This window comes from Ovis canadensis, chromosome 7, assembly GCF_042477335.2.
Source record: "Ovis canadensis isolate MfBH-ARS-UI-01 breed Bighorn chromosome 7, ARS-UI_OviCan_v2, whole genome shotgun sequence".
Lineage (NCBI taxonomy): Eukaryota > Metazoa > Chordata > Mammalia > Artiodactyla > Bovidae > Ovis > Ovis canadensis.
The window spans coordinates 102,861,185-102,880,389 of NC_091251.1; the positions used below are offsets into that span (position 1 = coordinate 102,861,185).

General features: G+C 40.9%; 1 protein-coding gene across 1 annotated transcript; it reads left to right on the forward strand.

Annotated features, from left to right (window-relative positions):
- The first annotated feature begins 1,566 nt into the window (after nucleotides 1–1,566).
- LOC138443220 (thyrotropin receptor) lies at nucleotides 1,567–4,214 on the forward strand. Its single transcript, XM_069595227.1, has one exon. The coding sequence runs from the start codon at nucleotides 1,782–1,784 to the stop codon at nucleotides 3,219–3,221; it is 1,440 nt and encodes a 479-aa protein (XP_069451328.1). The 5' UTR covers nucleotides 1,567–1,781; the 3' UTR covers nucleotides 3,222–4,214.
- Nucleotides 4,215–19,205: the final 14,991 nt, after the last annotated feature.

Here is a 19,205-nt window from a genome sequence, read left to right on the forward strand (position 1 = left end):
GGGGATGGGGTGGCTGGGAGGGAAGCTAAAGGAGGAGGGAATATATGTTTATGGATACATATAGCTGACTCACCTTGTTGTAAAGCGGAAGCTAATACAGCATTGTAAAGCACTTATAATCCAATCTAAAAGTCTTTTAAAAAGGGGAGTCCCTTGTAGTATATCAACTTAGAAGTATATTATCCTTCCTTAGACCAGTGGCTATGTGTAATATCTCAGAGGGCATGTTCAGTAGAAGGCATCAGGTCATCTCCCCATGAATCTCAAGCCTGTCTGAATTCTAAAAGGTCCTGGCTGCTCACCCTCTGATCACTGTTATCTCCCTCTCAGGGACATTTCTTATACCAGTGTCACTGCCCTACCATCCAAAGGCCTGGAACACCTGAAGGAATTGATAGCAAGAAACACTTGGACTCTAAAGAAACTTCCTCTTTCCTTGAGTTTCCTTCATCTCACACGGGCTGACCTTTCTTATCCGAGCCACTGCTGTGCTTTTAAGAATCAGAAGAATATCAGAGGGTAAGTGGCAGTGTCTGGATTAAGTAACAAAAGGTTTTGGTGGAAGTTGAATTAATATCTGGGTATGAGGAAGAAGTTATGTTGTTTGCAAAACAAGTGGAGAAGAATTTGGAAGCGTCCATAAGAAACATGAAGTCCATGGGACATGACTATGCAGACCAAAAGTGTCTGTAGATAAGAAATAAGGCTTGTATCTCTGGATCAAAGCAGAGGAGGGGAGGATTTTAGGCAGTGATGCAAGAGAGATAGGAATGATTTCTCATGAACCTCCAAACAAGGTAGAATAGGCAATCCGCTGCAGATTTTAAACACCACTCCATAGATGAATCTGCTCAGCAGCTGAAACCATCTAAAGAATTTCTTTGGGATCAATCTGGTGGGCTAGTGAAACACTAAAGCTTACTTCTGTAAGCATGCCTGCACAATAGTGTCCCTTTATTCATCTGTTCAGTAAACATTTATTGAGCACCTGTTGTGTGCCCGGCACTGTCCTACCCACAGCAATGAATAGGACCGACCAGAGCCTTCTTGCATTTTGTTTACATTCTAATATGGAAGTCAGAAAAGAAACAGGCAAACAAGTAAGAAGATCTCAGATAGTGCTATGAGGGAAATGAACACATGGGTCAGACAGTTTATTAAAGAAGAGGAAGAAAGGCTCTTCTGAGGAAGGACAATTTGAGTTTAAAACTGAACACTGAGTAAAGGCAGCCAGGAGTTTTTCAGGCAAAGGGAATGCGGAATTCTGAAGCTCTGAGTAGGAATGATAGTAATACTAACAGCAACCAGCAGAGTCAGCCACAGCTGAGCCCACACATCCTCACACGCACATCTACCTGGCACTGATAACGTTCCAGGTGCTGCCTTAAGAACTTTAAAATGATACATTCATCCATTTCTATAAGAACCCAAAATAAAATACTCTCACTCTCCCATTCTATACATTAATAAACCAATACTCACAGACCTTCCCAAGGTGAAATAACCAGGAATTAGTAGAATCAGGTCCTAACCTAGGAAGACTGGCTCTAGTATCCATGATTTTTTTTTTTTTTTTTTTAAATCACTGCTGTTCTTGAACTGGTTGCAGAAGAGCAGTAAGGACAGCATGTCAGTGGGTCATACTTGGGGAGGGGCAGTAACAGGAAATGGTGCAGGACAGACAGGCCTGACCAGATCCTGTAGAATCCTGTGTATCACACTACATAGTCTGCACTTTTTGCTAAGTGTGGTGGGGACCTTTAGTGGGTTTCCAACAAGTGATGACTTTCTATCCACTGCCTTGTAGAATCCTTCAGTCTTTAATGTGTAACGAGAGCAGTATTTGGGGCCTGCGTCAGAGAAAATCCGCGAGTGCTTTGAATGGTCCCTTCTACCAGGAATATGAAGAGGATCTGGGTGATGGCAGTGCTGGGTACAAGGAGAACTCCAAGTTCCAAGATACCCACAGCAACTCTCATTACTATGTCTTCTTTGAGGATCAAGAAGATGAGATCATCGGTTTTGGCCAAGAGCTTAAAAACCCCCAGGAGGAGACCCTGCAGGCCTTTGACAACCATTATGACTATACCGTGTGTGGGGGGAGTGAGGAGATGGTGTGTACCCCCAAGTCGGATGAGTTCAACCCCTGTGAGGACATCATGGGCTACAAGTTCCTGAGAATTGTGGTGTGGTTTGTGAGTCTGCTGGCTCTCCTGGGCAACGTCTTCGTCCTGGTCATCCTCCTCACGAGCCACTACAAGCTGACCGTCCCACGCTTCCTCATGTGCAACCTGGCCTTCGCAGATTTCTGCATGGGGTTGTATCTGCTCCTCATCGCCTCCGTAGACCTCTACACTCAGTCCGAGTACTACAACCATGCCATCGACTGGCAGACAGGCCCTGGCTGCAACACAGCTGGCTTCTTCACCGTCTTTGCCAGCGAGTTGTCCGTGTACACGCTGACAGTCATCACCTTGGAGCGCTGGTATGCCATCACCTTTGCCATGCACCTGGACCGCAAGATCCGCCTCTGGCACGCCTACGTCATCATGCTGGGGGGCTGGGTCTGCTGCTTCCTGCTTGCCCTGCTCCCTTTGGTGGGAATAAGCAGCTATGCCAAGGTCAGCATCTGCCTGCCCATGGACACTGAGACTCCTCTTGCCCTGGCGTACATTATCCTCGTGCTGTTACTCAACATCATTGCCTTTATCATCGTCTGTGCCTGTTACGTGAAGATCTACATCACAGTCCGAAATCCCCACTACAACCCGGGGGACAAAGATACCAGAATTGCCAAAAGGATGGCTGTGTTGATCTTCACTGACTTCATGTGCATGGCCCCAATCTCTTTCTATGCTCTGTCAGCCCTTATGAACAAGCCTCTCATCACCGTTACCAATTCCAAAATCTTGCTGGTCCTCTTCTACCCACTTAACTCTTGTGCCAATCCATTCCTCTATGCCATCTTCACTAAAGCCTTCCAGAGGGATGTGTTTATGCTGCTCAGCAAGTTTGGCATCTGTAAACGCCAGGCTCAGGCATACCGGGGTCAGAGAGTTTCTCCAAAGAACAGCACTGGTATTCGGGTCCAAAAGGTTCCCCCAGATGTGAGGCAAAGTCTCCCCAATGTGCAGGATGACTATGAACTGCTTGGAAACTCTCATCTAACCCCAAAGCAGCAGGACCAAACCTCAAAAGAGTATAAGCAAACAGTTTTGTAAGTGGTACAAGGACTTAGGCTGGTTTTTTGAGCATCATTCCAACCATCGACACAACATGTTGCTGATCTAATCTGTAGATAATGTTCATGTCTGGAGAGGGACTAGCAGTAACCTAATCATTGCCTCCAAGAAGGAAGAGAGGCAACTGGCGTGTCTGAATTCCAGGTGGTAACACAGTAATCTATACTTTCTGGAAGATTTACTGGATGTTAAGTGCAGCGATGTCACTGTGTAAAATGCCTAATACATATAAACTGAGCCATGTTGACATTGCGCTTTCTCACTTTTATATAGCATTTCATACTAAAGATTTAGCAAATGGCAAATGTTATTAATTTGGTTGGTGACCACAAGATAAAACTGATTCCGTATAGGTTCAGTTCAATTTCACATTCAGTGATACAACCCAAGAGTTTGATTTCCACGAAACTGAAACGTCCAAGAGGACGTCATACAAGGAACAGCCATTTTGACACATGAAGGGGAGGAGACGGCTTTGTTTTTTTTTCTGACTCTGAAAATGTAATCATCTCTTCACAAGAATCTACCTGACGGGAACCAACTGTTGCCTGGGAAAACTGGCAAGATTTCAGCTGTTGTGGCTGAGCAAACTAAGAAGTGCTCTTCTTGGCCAGTCTTCTGGCATTAAAAACATGCACTCTAGAAAGTATTTCTAAATGGCAAGTGGGAATTATGAGCTGGGCATTCTAGATCACTGGCTTATTAATAAAGCAGGCTGGACATCTGTTTATTGTTGGACCTTGGCCAAGTTACTGGGCCTCTGCAGTCTGTAGAAATGAAGGAGCTTGATGGCCTCTTCCAGTTTTAAAATTCCATGGATAACCCTCCCCCTCAAAACATAGGTTGCCATGAGGAAGAGAGAGAAAAACAATAAGGAAGCAGAATCTGTTTTTCCCATCTTTCAGTGCTGCCATCTCCTTCTCTTTGGAGCCTAGACATGCGACCCAGGAAATGTTTTCTTTGTTTCATTTTTTGCTTATGATCTGAACCAGAAATTCTAGTGAATGACCAACATATCAAGCTGGCTCTGAATCACTTATCTAATTCCTAGACCTACACAGCTATCATTATCAGGCCAAAAGCAGATGGATACACACAGTATAATAAATAAATAACATAAAAGGTGGTTTTTGCAAATGCTGGTTAGTTACTACTTCACTGTGAAAATTCACTTGAAACATTTAACTTGTCTTTGGGGATTGGCTAAGTAAAGAAATATGACACAACACTAAAACAATCAAGAGAGGTTTCTTCTCTCTGAAACTGTCAGCTTTTTCCAATCTTGTTGACCACTGGACATTAAAATCTATATTCCCCAACAGTGCTCCCTTACTTAATATGGATAGGGTTTTTATCACAGATGTATTCTCCAGGTTATCTGTCAAGACAGCCCCTTAATTTCATTCTAAGCAGAGACAGCATCTGCTTCTCCGTGCTCATGAACCACACTATGGATTAAAATCACAGCATGAATTAAAATCTTTTGTTAAGTCTGTGGAGCAGGATTGGCGGGCCCAATCGGTCCCCAGAGATGGTGACCCCGACTCACCTGGAATCTCTCAATAGCCATACACATTCCTGATTATCACTGAGATGTAGATTAGACGTTTCAGTAGAAATGATATACACACCTAAAGTCATGACTTATTCACAAGTTAATTTTAACTAATGAAATTAAACAAATGTGTTACCTTTGACATGTGTTTTTCATCTGTGACATTTTGAAGCATTACATTCTGATAAATAATGTTTTACCTTGAGTAGCTGAAATAATACATTCCTAGAAAAGTAACTTCTACAGATTTGTTGCTAAAGTTTGCATTTGTGACATGAAGTAAATTTTCTTCCTATGTGCTGAGTCCTAAAGTATTGCTTTTTATAATCTGTGAGCTAATACTAAAGACTGGAAAAAATTGGCTAATAAATCTGTCAGGCGAGTGTATGCTCCTCAGCTTTGTCTCGTCACAACAAAGATTTGGAGCGACGGACATTAAAGCGCTCGGCGCATCACAGCTCTCGGGTCTTGGACAAACTGTGTTATAGCTCTTAGACAAATCAGTGTTACTGCTCTATTTTATTTAGAAGATAGCAGGAGAATCCATCCTCGAAGCCTAAGGGCATGCCAACCCAAAGATGCAAAGAGAAGAGTGGAGGAGCGCGTCAGCACCAGGGGGTGGAGAGAGAGAGCCCTTTGGCTCCTCTTTTTATATGTTTTTCCCTCCCCCGGGCCTGCCCTATGCAAACTGGGCTAGCCAGGAGTGCTGTTTGTTCTACCTGAAGTCCTCACTCTGGTCCTTGGACCTTCCTTTGTTCTATTTTCGCAGGCTTTTCTCTTCCTTGTCTTTTAGCCACCGCCATTTTGGACTCTTGTTTCCTATTCTAACTACCTAACAAATCCATATCAAAAAATTATTGACTATGAATAACTTAAGTATAACATTGTATCTTGGTTGTAAATGGTCTTTATGTGAAAAATTTACTGATGGTAAAATGAATTATGATTCATTGACAGGCAATGATATCTAAGAGAAAAAAAAAAGATTGGTATTTACACTAGGAATTTATATAGTGCTCTGTGGCTCAGCTGGTAAAGAATCTGCCTGCAATGCGGGAGACCTGGGTTCAATTCCTGGGTTGGGAAGATCCCCTGAAGTGGGGAATGACTACCCACTCCAGTATTCTGGTCTGGAGAATTCCATGGACAGAGGAGCCTGGCAGGCTACAATCCATGGGGCTGCAAACAGTCAGCCACAACTGAGCGACTTTCAGTTAGCAATGAAGATGGTATGTGTTAGACACTCAGTCATGTTTGACTCTTTGGGACCCCATGAACCATGGCCCACCAGGCTGCTCTGTCCATGGGATTCTCCAAGCAAGAATACTGCAGTAGGCTGCCATTCCCTTCTCCAGGGGATCTTTCTGACCCAGAAATCAAACCTAGGTCTCCCACATTGCAGGCAGATTCTTTACCATCTAAGCCACCAAGGTAGCCCTTAATTAAGATAATACATCTATTAATACAAGACCTGGTCAGAGTTAATTTAACCTGGTAACTACCTAAAGATTTCAGCTATCTAAATGTGGAACCAAGTCATAAAGACAAATAGCCTCAGGTTAGTCACACAGATGTCACAAAATTCATGCCCTGAGATTTGTACATGTTGCTCAAAGTAGTTTCTCAAAAATCTCTCAAAGTTTGACTTTTGCTCAATGGATAATCTGCTATATATCAGAAGCAGCTGATTAGAAGAAGAGTCTATTACAAGGCAGCACCCTGATAGCGGCAATATAGTAAAAGTGAGGGCAAGAAGATAAAACTGGAATCATTAGAATTAAAAACTGTGTGGGAAAAAATAATCCTGTTTGAAGTCTTTGAAGAAAAAATTATAACACAGTGGAGTGATTCTCATTCATTCTAAATACCTAAATAGACAGGAAAAACTTGGTAGCAATGCATTGTTTCAAAAGATATAAAGTTCCAACTCAAAGTGGTGAACAAGTCCTGGGATCTATCAACCTTCCTTTTCCAAATTTCACTGAAATGATAGTAAGAAAATATAAAATGAGATCAAACCGAAACTATACTGTGAACAGGAGAAATGGTACCCACAACACACCCAAGTCTTTGATCACTTTCCGAAAGATGGAAAATTTCTGGCCTTGAGTTGGTGGATGACTTAGGGTGCAGAAGGTCACAGCCTAGAACTCATTCACAGGATAAGGCTTGAGCAGTGGAAGGATGGGCTTCCCTGCAGAGTCCCAAGAGACCCCCCGAGTGTGGAAGTCACAGGACTAAGAGGCAACTTACGTGATTAATTGCAAGTCCATCTCACCTGGCCCCTCCCATCCGCTCTCATTCCATTTAGTTAGAACAACTGACACATTCAGGGTTCGCCCCAGGTCGAAATCAAGAAACTGATTGGAAAGAAAGTGAATGTTCAGTGTAGACAGGGCTAAGTTTCTGGTCTGGGGCAGGGGGCAGGAAGCAGAGAACTGAACTCACTTGCCCACTTCCTCCCTCACATTGTTAAATGAAGCCGGGTCATTGATGTGAAGGCATCAATATCAGTGCCCAGCCAGGGAAAGGTGGAGAGAGATCTACATCATTTGCTGACATGAACCATCCTCATTCTTTAATCAAAAATTTAAAATGAACCACAATAATTACCAGATATTTGAGAAAAATGAAGTGCATATCAATAGCACACACACACACACAAAAAGACCAAATTGAACAAACAGAACATTTCTCTAGAAAAGTCTGTTCAGAAACACGGTATTATTTTAAAATTTCTAATTAACAATATCAGATAAATTTACTAATCAAAAGGAAGAAGGAGTTTTGGCAAACTTAGAATGGGACTGCTGAAGCAAGAGCTTTAACAGAATGACTAGGAGCTAAGATAGAAGAACTCTAGAATGTTCAACAAATAAATAAAGATATGAAATAGCTGACAAAAGTTGAAAGATATAGAAGATCAGCCTCAAAGTCCAACATAAATACAATAGTTTTAGAGAAAATATAGAAAATGTAATAACAACCAGAGCCACAGAAGAAGAAAACTTCCTCAGCAAATTGACAGTGTCTCCTTAGTACTAAGGGGATGGATGAAAAAGACTCACATGTGGAACAGTCCATATAAAGTATCAGAACACCAAAAGTAAAGGAGGGATCTAAAATGTAGGAGAGTGAATGAAGAAAGAGAAAGAAAAAAAAAAAGTCAGGTATTATAAAAAGAATTAACAAGTAGTTGCTGCTGCTGCTAAGTCACTTTAGTTGTGTCTGACTCTGTGTGACCCCATAGACGGCAGCCCACCAGGCTCCTCTGTCCCAGGGATTCTCCAGGCAAGAATACTGGAGTGGGTTACCATTTCCTTCTCCAATCAGAGTGACGTTTAATTCAAGTTAACAACATTGTATACTAGAGGACATGATGCAATGTTTTCAATGCCTTGGGAAAGTGTTTTAAATCCAGGATCCTATACCCAGTCGAATTTTCATCCAAGTGTAAGGGCAAAATAATGACATGTTTATATAGCAAGTACCTGGAAGGTTACTTATGTCAGATAAATTACTCAAAACTTGGAATTAAGCAGAAAGATAACTTTTTTTTGGGTGTGTTTCCAGTACACTGCTGGGCTTGACTTCCTATTGTTAAGGCAATTTGCAACTTGATCAGGACAGAGGTTAACTTGTCTAGATGATCTTTATCTGACAGAGACTCAACCAACTTCTGCATGATTTGTGGACCCATTGGATGTTGACTAGTTTTGTATCTAACTCAGCAGTTTTATAACACTTACAACTGCTTTTAGGTGAAAGAGAAAATATTAGTTGCTCAGTCATGCCTGACTCTGTGTGACCCCATGGACTGCAGCCCACCAGGCTCATCCGCCCATGGGATTTTCCAGGCAGGAATATTGGAGTGGGTTGCCATTAAGGTACTTAACTTCTTAAGTGTATATCTGGACCAGTTCTAACAATTTGCTGATGTTGTCATCAAATTTTAAGTTGAATAAAATCTTTGGAAAATGTTTACATTTGCAGAAGAATCATTTTCTAACATTACCCATATCTCCCATCTGAAAACTTACTTGAAATAGTACTTCAGATATGATGTAATTTCCTTTTCAATGGCTCTTGACACACTCTTGGTTTTACAGTTGATATCTGTGTGCTATAATTCTATAAATATTTAAAAATCAAATTGTGTGACTCATATTTCCCAACAGAATATAAATATTACAAACCTTGACAAGTCAAAGTAATGGAATTGCTGACAAAAGTCAGGAGGGGGAGGAGAACAATAAAGGAGAAGGACATGATAAAGGAGTTAATTCCCTATGCTACACAGTGGGGAGGGATGAGAGACTGCCTACAGCTAACAGAATAAGAAATAGAAGTTTGTTATAAAGTCAAACAACTAAAAAGCCTAAAATTAATACCAGCCTCCAAATTTTAAGTCTGGGAGCTACGAGATTATGCTAACACAACTAATTTCCTAACCTCCCTTATGTGCAGACAAAAGATATATTGTCTAAATATTTGTAGTTCAAATAACAGGTACCTAAGCATAACAAAAATATAATAATAACCTCAGTAGAAATAAAATCAGAAACTGACTAAAAGTAGTTTCCTTTAGGGGTTGGGACTAGGAATTGAGTACTGTTAGGAGTTGAATTGAGTCCCCTCAAATTCAGGCTGAAGCTCTAACCCTCAACATGAGTGTATTTGGGAATAGGGCCTTTATGGAGGTAACTGGTGTTAAATGTGGTCATAAGGGTAAGGCCCTAATCCCATTGGACTGGTATCATTATGAGAATAAGACACACCACAGTTCACTCATTCTCACGTACACAGAGAGTAAACGTCATGCAATGATACAGTGAGAAGGTGGCCATTTGCAAGCCAAGAGAAAGCCCATACCAAAAACCCAATCTGTTCACGCTTCAGTCTTGGATTTCTAGCCCCCAGAATTGTGAGAAAATAAATTTCTGTTGTTTAAGCCAACGTGTGTTATTTTATTATGGCAGCTCAAGCTAATACATTGTAGATGAAAACTTTTCAACTGGTATTCCTCTGTACTGCTAATTCTTTTTTTTAATCATATGCTTATTTTTAAAAATATTAGAATGGAAACTATTATACTAATATTATGCTTTAAGATAATTAACTAAAATGTGGCATTTAAAGAAAGGTACGGTTCAGTTCAGTTCAGTAGCTCAGTCGTGTCCGACTCTTTCTGACCCCATGAATTGCAGCACGCCAGGCCTCCCTGTCCATCACCAACGCCCAGAGTTCACTCAGATTCATGTCCATCGAGTCAGTAATGCCATTCAGCCATCTCATCCTGTCGTCCCCTTCTCCTGCCCCCAATCCCTCCCAGCATCAAAGTCTTTTCCAATGAGTCAACTCTTCGCATGAGGTGGCCAAAGTATTGGAGTTTCAGCTTTAGCATCATTCCTTCCAAAGAAATCCCAGGCCTGATCTCCTTCAGAATGGACTGGTTGGATCTCCTTGCAGTCCAAGGTACTCTCAAAAGTCTTCTCCCACACCACAGTTCAAAAGCATCAATTCTTCGGTGCTCAGCCTTCTTCACAGTCCAACTCTCACATCCATACATGACCACAGGAAAAACCATAGCCTTGACTAGATGGACCTTTGTTGGCAAAGTAATGTCTCTGCTTTTCAATATGCTATCTAGGTTGGTCATAACTTTTCTTCCAAGGAGTAAGCGTCTTTTAATTTCATGGCTGCAATCACCATCTGCAGTGATTTTGGAGCCCCCCAAAATAAAGTCTGTCACTGTTTCCACTGTTTCCCCATCTACTTCCCATGAAGTGATGGGACCAGATGCCATGATCTTCATTTTCTGAATGTTGAGCTTTAAGCCAACTTTTTCACTCTCCACTTTCACTTTCATCAAGAGGCTTTTTAGTTCTTCTTCACTTTCTGCCATAAGGGTGGTGTCATCTGCATATCTGAGGTTATTGATATTTCTCCCAGCAATCTTGATTCCAGCTTGTCTTTCTTCCAGTCCAATGTTTCTCATGATGTACTCTACATATAAGTTAAATAAGCAGGGTGACAATATACAGCCTTGATGTACTCCTTTTCCTATTAGAAACCAGTCTGTTGTTCCATGTCCAGTTCTAACTGTTGCTTCCTGACCTGCATATTGGTTTCTCAAGAGGCAGGTCAGGTGGTCTGGTATTCCCATCTCTTTCAGAATTTTCCATGGTTTATTGTGATCCACACAGTCAAAGGCTTTGGCACAGTCAATAAAGCCAAAATAGATGTTTTTCTGGAACTCTCTTCCTTTTTCCATTATCCAGCGGATGTTGGCAATTTGATCTCTGGTTCCTCTGCCTTTCCTAAAACCAGCTTGAACATCAGCAAGTTCACGGTTCACGTATTGCTGAAGCCTGATTTGGAGAATTTTGAGCATTACTTTACTAGCATGTGAGATAAGTGCAATTGTGCGGTAGTTTGAGCATTCTTTGGCATTGCCTTTCTTTCGGACTGGAATGAAAACTGACCTTTTCCAGTCCTGTGGCCACTGCTGAGTTTTCCAAATTTGTTGGCATATTGAGTGCAGCACTTTCACAGCATCATCTTTCAGGATTTGAAATAGGTCTACTGGAACGCCATCACCTCCACTAGCTTTGTTCGTAGTGATGCTTTCTAAGGCCCACTTGACTTCACATTCCAGGATGTCTGGCTATAGATGAGTGATCACACCACCATGATTATCTGGGTCATGAAGATCTTTTTTGTACAGTTCTTCTGTGTATTCTTGCCACCTCTTCTTAATATCTTCAGCTTGTGTTAGGTCCATACCATTTCTGTCCTTTATCGAGCCTATCTTTGCATGTAATGTTCCCTTGGTATCTCTAATTTTCTTGAAGAGATCTCTAGTCTTTCCCACTCTGTTCTTTTCCTCTATTTCTTTGCACTGATCGCTGAAGAAGGCTTTCTTATCTCTTCTTGCTATTCTTCGGAACTCTGCATTCAGATACTTATATCTTTCCTTTTCTCCTTTGCTTTTCGCCTCTCTTCTTTTCACAGCTATTTGTAAGCCCTCCCCAGACAGCCATTTTGCTTTTTTGCATTTCTTTCCAATGAGGATGGTCTTGATCCCTGTCTCCTGTACAATGTCACGAACCTCATTCCATAGTTCATCAGGTACTCTATCTATCGGATCTAGGCCCTTAAATCTATTTCTCACTTCCACTGTATAATCATAAGGGATTTGATTTAGGTCATACCTGAATGGTCTAGCAGTTTTCCCGACTTTCTTCAATTTCAGTCTGAATTTGGTAATAAGGAGTTCATGATCTGAGCCACAGTCAGCTCCTGGTCTTGTTTTTGTTGACTGTATAGAGCTTCTCCATCTTTGGCTGCAAAGAATATAATCAATCAGATTTCGGTGTTGACCATCTGGTGATGTCCATGTGTAGAGTCTTCTCTTGTGTTGTTGGAAGAGGGTGTTTGCTATGACCAGTGCATTTTCTTGGCAAAACTCTATTACTCTTTGCCCTGCTTCATTCCGCATTCCAAGGTCAAATTTGCCTGTTACTCCAGGTGTTTCTTGACTTCCTACTTTTGCATTCCAGTCCCTTATAATGAAAAGGACATCTTTTTTGGGTGTTAGTTCTAAAAGGTCTTGTAGGTCTTCATAGAACTGTTCAACTTCAGCTTCTTCAGCGTTACTGGTTGGGGCATAGACTTGAAAAGGTACAAAATGGCCAATTTATCAGGTAGTTGAGTTATTATGTCTGTAGAGTTATAAGGGCAGGAGGCAGATATCACATTGAAGGTCACTTGAACAATAACCTAACCACTATGAAATCTAGCTTTTTAGGACTTGACAAAACAAAACAATGAGTTTTAAAGTGCTTACTTTGAAGCAGTATCTGATAAGCTAATCACTAAGAAGGTAAAAGCCCTTTAGAATTTATTCTACTGGACAACCTATTTACATTAAATCAGAATTTTTGTTTCCCTTAAAATGGATTGCTGTAAAAGTGGCATAAGGGAAATTAAACAACTAATTGTTATCTGTATTATGAATATAGTAAGTAAAAAGTAAAACTTTAAATAAAGTAAGGAAACCAAGATGGTGTGACCACTTCAATTTCATCACCCATTCAGTATAATTTTGAAATCTGTTTTGGGAATTTGAGAATATTGAGGAATATTCTATTTCATTCACTGAAGTATTTTATGTGGAGAGGGATTAGGAGGTGATGGACAGTTGTTCTTGGACAGCATACAATGAAAAGTTTAACTGTGTCTCATCCCTGTACCACCTAAAAAAACACAACACAGTTCCTCACAGTGCATTTTGGGGGTGTTTAAAAGTCACAATGAACCACAGAAATAGTTCAGGCATTTGGAAATCATGCAATGAGGTATTAATAATTCACTGTAATGTGATACAAATAAAGGATCTAGTCATTGAGAAATTTACAATCAAAATGGCACTATAGATCTGCCCACTGCATGGGAAGTACTTTAACAAAAGACTACAATTTATGCCTGTGACTCAGGTTTCTTTCACCACAGGCCCTGCCATGTAAAGACTGACCCCAAAGAGTCACAAAAAAGTGTGAGAAACTGAGAAAGAGCCTCAGTTCTCTAGGAGGCTTTTCAAGTATCTCAGCAAGGGCCATATTAAATAGATGAGGCAAAGGTTGAGAAAAACAAGACTAGTTTCATCCCTACTTTTTTTTTTAAAGTAAATCCCAGGTTTAAATTTTACTACATTCCACATCGGTTCCCCAGACACCACGTGGAAAAGACTTCTGGAATGATAGTGGACAAAGTTAGATATTGTCAAACAAGATATTGGCAGATGATTTGTGGATCTGTGCGAATACGGGACTCCTAGGATTTTTTTCATTAATAACAAATTAGAACTATTTTGCTCAATTTACTCTCAGGTATTTCTCTAACTTCTCTAAGTGTTTGTTAAGCACTCTCACAGAAGAGGAACCCAGGGAAGTATTAATAGCTTCAGCAAATGTTGGAGAAATGAGATACCCCAACCAGTCGATGCCACAGTCCAGATGAAAGGGGAGATGCCTGACATCATACCTGTTTTCACCATCTGTGGGCCAGCTCTGGAGAAAAGGAAAAAGTGAGCACACACTTCTGGCACTTATATCTTCCCAGACATCCAAGTTGCTACTTATTTCATTTTAATTAGTGCACTTGAGCCACTGCTGGGAGCAACAGTTGGAGGAAATAAAAGCACTTCCTTCTGCTTTTTCATCCAGCCTAAATGGTGCCCGTGGTACCCACTCAACCTGCAGCCATACTCTGTCTTCCATGTGGAAGACCCTCAATGTACACCAATCCTTCCATCCTATCCTAAGTCTTAATACCTTCTTTCCAACTTGTTCATTCTTTCCTGTCCCTCTCCAGGTCATAAAAATATCATTGCTATGGTCCTCATTCCACCATTAAAAAAGGGGAAAGGGGTCTGGATGCTGCATCCAGGATATATTCAGAAACTTTTCAAGAATCTTCACCATAGGCTGCTGATGGAGAGAGTGAGAAGGTGCAGAATATAGAAGTAGCAGGGGTTCAGTGGTTCAGGAATAAGGTGGTGATTATATATGAGAAAGAAATATGTGACTGGTGCTTTTTATCATCTCCTCGGCTCAAAAGGAAATGAAGGGGCTAATAATTTCATATGACGGCCTCTTAAAGCAATTACTTAGTACTGTCCACCATTTCTGCAGAAGAATTCTTTAACTTTTTAAGTCAATAACAACCACAACAAAATCAATGATTGGAAGAAGTGTCCAGAAGCATCTAATCCCTTTGAAAACACATGAGTTCTTAAACCCTAAACTGTAAAAACACTTTCTTTGTTAATAGCTAACACATACATATGTATGTGTATATGTATACAGTAACTCTGTTATGTCTCTTACTAGGTTCCAAGTGCTGTTTTAAGTTTGTTCTATTAAAAGTCATTCATTTAGGATAAAGAAGGTATGGTGTATATATACAGTGGAATATTACTCAGCCATATAAATAAGGAAATAATGCCATTTTTCAGCCACACGGATGGACCTAGAGATTGTCATACTGAGTGAAGGAAGTCAGAGAGAAAGAAGATATCATATGATACTACTGATATGTGGAATCTAAAAAAGGTCTACGAATGAACTCAGCTACCAAAGAGAAGTAGAGTTACACATATAGAAAATAAACTTGTGGTTACCAGAGGGGAAGAGGTGGAGGGATAAACTGGAAGGTTGGGACTGATATAGACACTACAAAATATAAAACAGATAACTAATAAGGGCCTACTGTATGGGGGGGAACTCTACCCAATATTCTGTAATGGCCTATATGGGAAAATAATCTAATAAACAGTGGATATATGTACATGCATAACTGATTCACTTTGCTGTATATCTGAAATACAACACTGCAAATCAACTATACCACAATAATTTTTTATTTTAAACTAAAAAAGAAAAAAAAAAAAACCTCAGTCAACAGAAGAGTCCAAAATGCAGTACTTGGGTGGAATCTCAAAAACAACAGAATGGTTTCTTTGTCTCTAAGGCAAACCATTCAATATCACAGTAATCCAAATCTATGCCCCAATCACTAACGCCAAAGAAGCTGAAGTGGACTGGTTGAAAGGTTCAATGAAGTTGAACGGTTCTATGAAGACTTATAAGAACTTCTAGGCAATACAATATTGTAAAGTAATTAACCTCCAATAAAATAAATAAATTTATATTAAAAAAAAGAACTTCTAGAACTAACAACAAAAAGAGATGTCCTTGTCATCATAGGGAACTGGAATGCAAAAGCAGGAAGTCAAGAGATACTTGGCTGTTACTGCTAAGTCGTGTCAGTCGTGTCTGACTCTGTGTGACCCCATAGATGGCAGCCCACCAGGCTCCCCCATCCCTGCGATTCTTCAGGCAACAACACTGGAGTGGGTTGCCATTTCCTTCTCCAGCTCTTTTACTGTGGTCTCTAATTTACTAAACAGAAGCATATGGACTGAACTTCTTTTCCCCAGTTAGTTTTTCCTGGTTCCTCTGACCATTTCATATCTGCTTGGGGAATTAGAGTTATTAACCTTGTGTGCCAGATTGTAGACTTTCAGGGGACTTGCAATCCCTGCTGTTAAGTAACAGGCAAATTTGGCCTTGGAGTACAAAATGAAGCAGGGCAAGGGCTAACAGAGTTTTACTGAGAGAATGCACTGGTCACAGCAAACACCCTCTTCCAACAACACGAGATGACTCTACACATGAACATCACCAGATACTATCAACAAATTCTGGTCAATACTGAAATCACATTGATTGTATTCTTTGCAGCCAAAGATGCAGAAGCTCTATACAGTCAGCAAAAACAAGACTGGGAGCTGACTGTGGCTCAGATCATGAACTTCTTATTGCAAAATTCAGACTTAAAGAAAATAGGGAAAATCACTAGACCATTTAAGTATGACCGAAATCAAACTCCTTATGATAATATAGTGGAAGTGACAAACAGATTCAAGGGATTAGATCTGACAGAGACTGACTGAAGAACTATGGACAGAGGTTTATAACACTGTACAGGAGGCAGTGATCAAAACCATCCTCAAGGAAATGAAATGCAAAAAGGCAAAATGGTTGTCTAAGGAGGTCTTACAAAGAGCTGAGGTAAGAAGAGAAGTGAAAACCAAAGGAGAAAAGGAAAGATATGTACATCTGAATGCAGAGTTCCAAAGAATAACAGAGAGACAAGAAAGCCCTTCTCATTGGTCAATGCAAACAAAGAGGAAAACAATAGAATGGGAAAGACTAGAGATCTCTTCAAGAAAATTAGAGATACCAAGGGAACGTTTCATGCAAAATGGGTACAATAAAGGACAGAAATGGTATGGATCTAACAGAAGCAGAAGATATTAAGAAGAGGTGGCAAAAATACACAGAATTGTACAAAAAAGAGCTTCACGACCCAGATAATCACGATGGTGTGATCGCTCCCCAAGAGCCAGACATCCTGGAATGTGAAGTCAAGTGGGCCTTAGGAAGCATCACTATGAACAAAGCTACTGGAGGTGATGGAATTCCAGTTGGGCTATTTCAAATCCGAAAAGATGATGCTATGATGCTGTGAAAGTGCTTCACTCAGTTCAGTTCAGTTGCTCAGTCATGTCCAACTCTTTGTGACCCCATGAACCACAGCACGCCAGGCCTCCCTGTCCATCAACAACTCCTGGAGTTCACCCAAATCCATGTCCATTGAGCCGGTGATGCCATCCAACCATCTCATCCTCTGTCGTCCTTCTCCTCCTGCCCTCAATCTTTCCCAGCATCAAGGTCTTTCCCAGTGAGTCAGCTCTTTGCATCAGGTGGCCAAAGTATTGGAGTTTCAGCTTCAACATCAGTCCTTCCAATGAACACCCAGGACTGATCTCCTTCAGGATGGACTGGTTGGATCTCCTTGCAGTCCAAGGGACTCTCAAGAGTCTTCTCCAACACCACAGTTCAAGCATCAATTCTTCAATGCTCAGCTTTCTTTATAGTCTAACTCGCACATCCATACATGACTACTGGAAAAATCATAGCCTTGACTAGATGGACCTTTGTTGACAAAGTAATGTCTCTGCCTTTGAATATGCTGTCTAGGTTGGTCATAACTTTCCTTCCAAGGAGTAATCATGTTTTAATTTCATGGCTGCAATCACCATCTGAAGTGATTTTGGAGCCCCCCAAAATAAAGTCAGCCACAGTTTCCCCATCTATTTGCCATGAAGTGATGGGATCAGATGCTGCACTCAATATGCCAGCAAATTTGAAAAACTCAGCAGTGGCCACAGGACTGGAAAAGGTCAGTTTTCATTCCAATCCCAAAGAAAGGCAATGCCAAAGAATGCTCAAACTACCACACAATTGCACTTATCTCACACGCTAGTAAAGTAATGCTCAAAATTCTCCAAGCCAGGCTTCAACAGTACATGAACTGAGAACTTCCAGATATTCAAGCTGGTTTTAGAAAAGGCAGAGGAACCAGAGATCAAATTGCCAACATCCACTGAATCATAAAAAAAGCAAGAGAATTCCAGAAAAAACATCTATTTCTGCTTTACTAATGACTGTGAATCATTGACTGTGTGGATCACAACAAACTGGAAAATTCTGAAAGAGATGGGAATACCAGACCAGCTTACTTGCCTCCTGAGAAATCTGTGTGCAGGTCAAGAAGCAACAGTTAGAACCGGACATGGAAAAATGGATTGGTTCCAAATTGGGAAAGGAGTACGTCAGGCTGTATACTGTCACTCTGCTTATTTAACTTGTACGCAGACTACATCATGAGAAATGCTGGGCTGGATGAAGCGCAAGCTGGAATCAAGATTGCTGGGAGAAATATCAATAACCTCAGATATGCATATGACACCACCCTTATGGCAGAAAGTGAAGAGAAAAAAAAGCATCTTGATGAAAGTGAAAGAGTGAAAAAGTTGGCTTAAAGCTCAACATTCAGAAAACTAAGATCATGACATCTGGTCCCATCACTTCATGGCAAATAGATGGAGAAACAATGGAAATAATGAGAGACTTTATTTTGGGGGGCTCCAAATTCACTGCAGATGGTGACTGCAGCCTTGAAATTACAAGACGCTTGCTCCTTGGAAGAAAAGTTATGACCAACCTAGACAGCATGTTAAAAAGCAGAGACATTACTTTGTCAACAAAGGTCCATCTAGTCAAAGCTATGGTTTTTACAGTAGTCCTGTATGGATGTGAGAGTTGGACCTTAAAGAAAGCTGAGTGCCAAAGAATTGATGCTTTTGAACTGTTGTGTTGGAGAAGACTCTTGAGAGTCCCTTGGACTGCAAGGAGATCCAACCAGTCCATTCTGAAGGAGATCAGTCCTGGGTATTCATTGGAAGGACTGATGTTGAAGCTGAAACTCCAACACTTTGGCCACCTGCTGCGAAGAGCTGACTCACTGGAAAAGACCCTGATGCTGGGAAAGATTGAGGGCAGGAGGAGAAGAGGATGACAGAGGATGAGATGGTTGGATGGCATCACTGACTCAATGGACATGGGTTTGAGTGAACTCCGGGAGTTGATGGTGGACAGGGATGCCTGGCGTGCTGTGGTTCATGGGGTCATAAAGAGTCAGACACTACTGAGCAACGGAAGTGAACTGAACTTCAATCCCATATCTCCATGGAAATTGATCACATTAAGGTAATTCATGAATCCATGATACTAAACCCAATGGCCTGTTTTCAGTCCCCATGTCACTTGACCAGTAACATGTGGAACTTGAGACAACTGCTCCCTTCCTCCCTATTGATGCCCTTTTTCCCCTTTGCTTTTAGGACACCGTATTATCCTGGTTTTCCACCTACCTCACGAATTGCCCTTTTTCTAAGATCTTTCCTATTCTCTCTTTATGCATCAACCTCATAATGT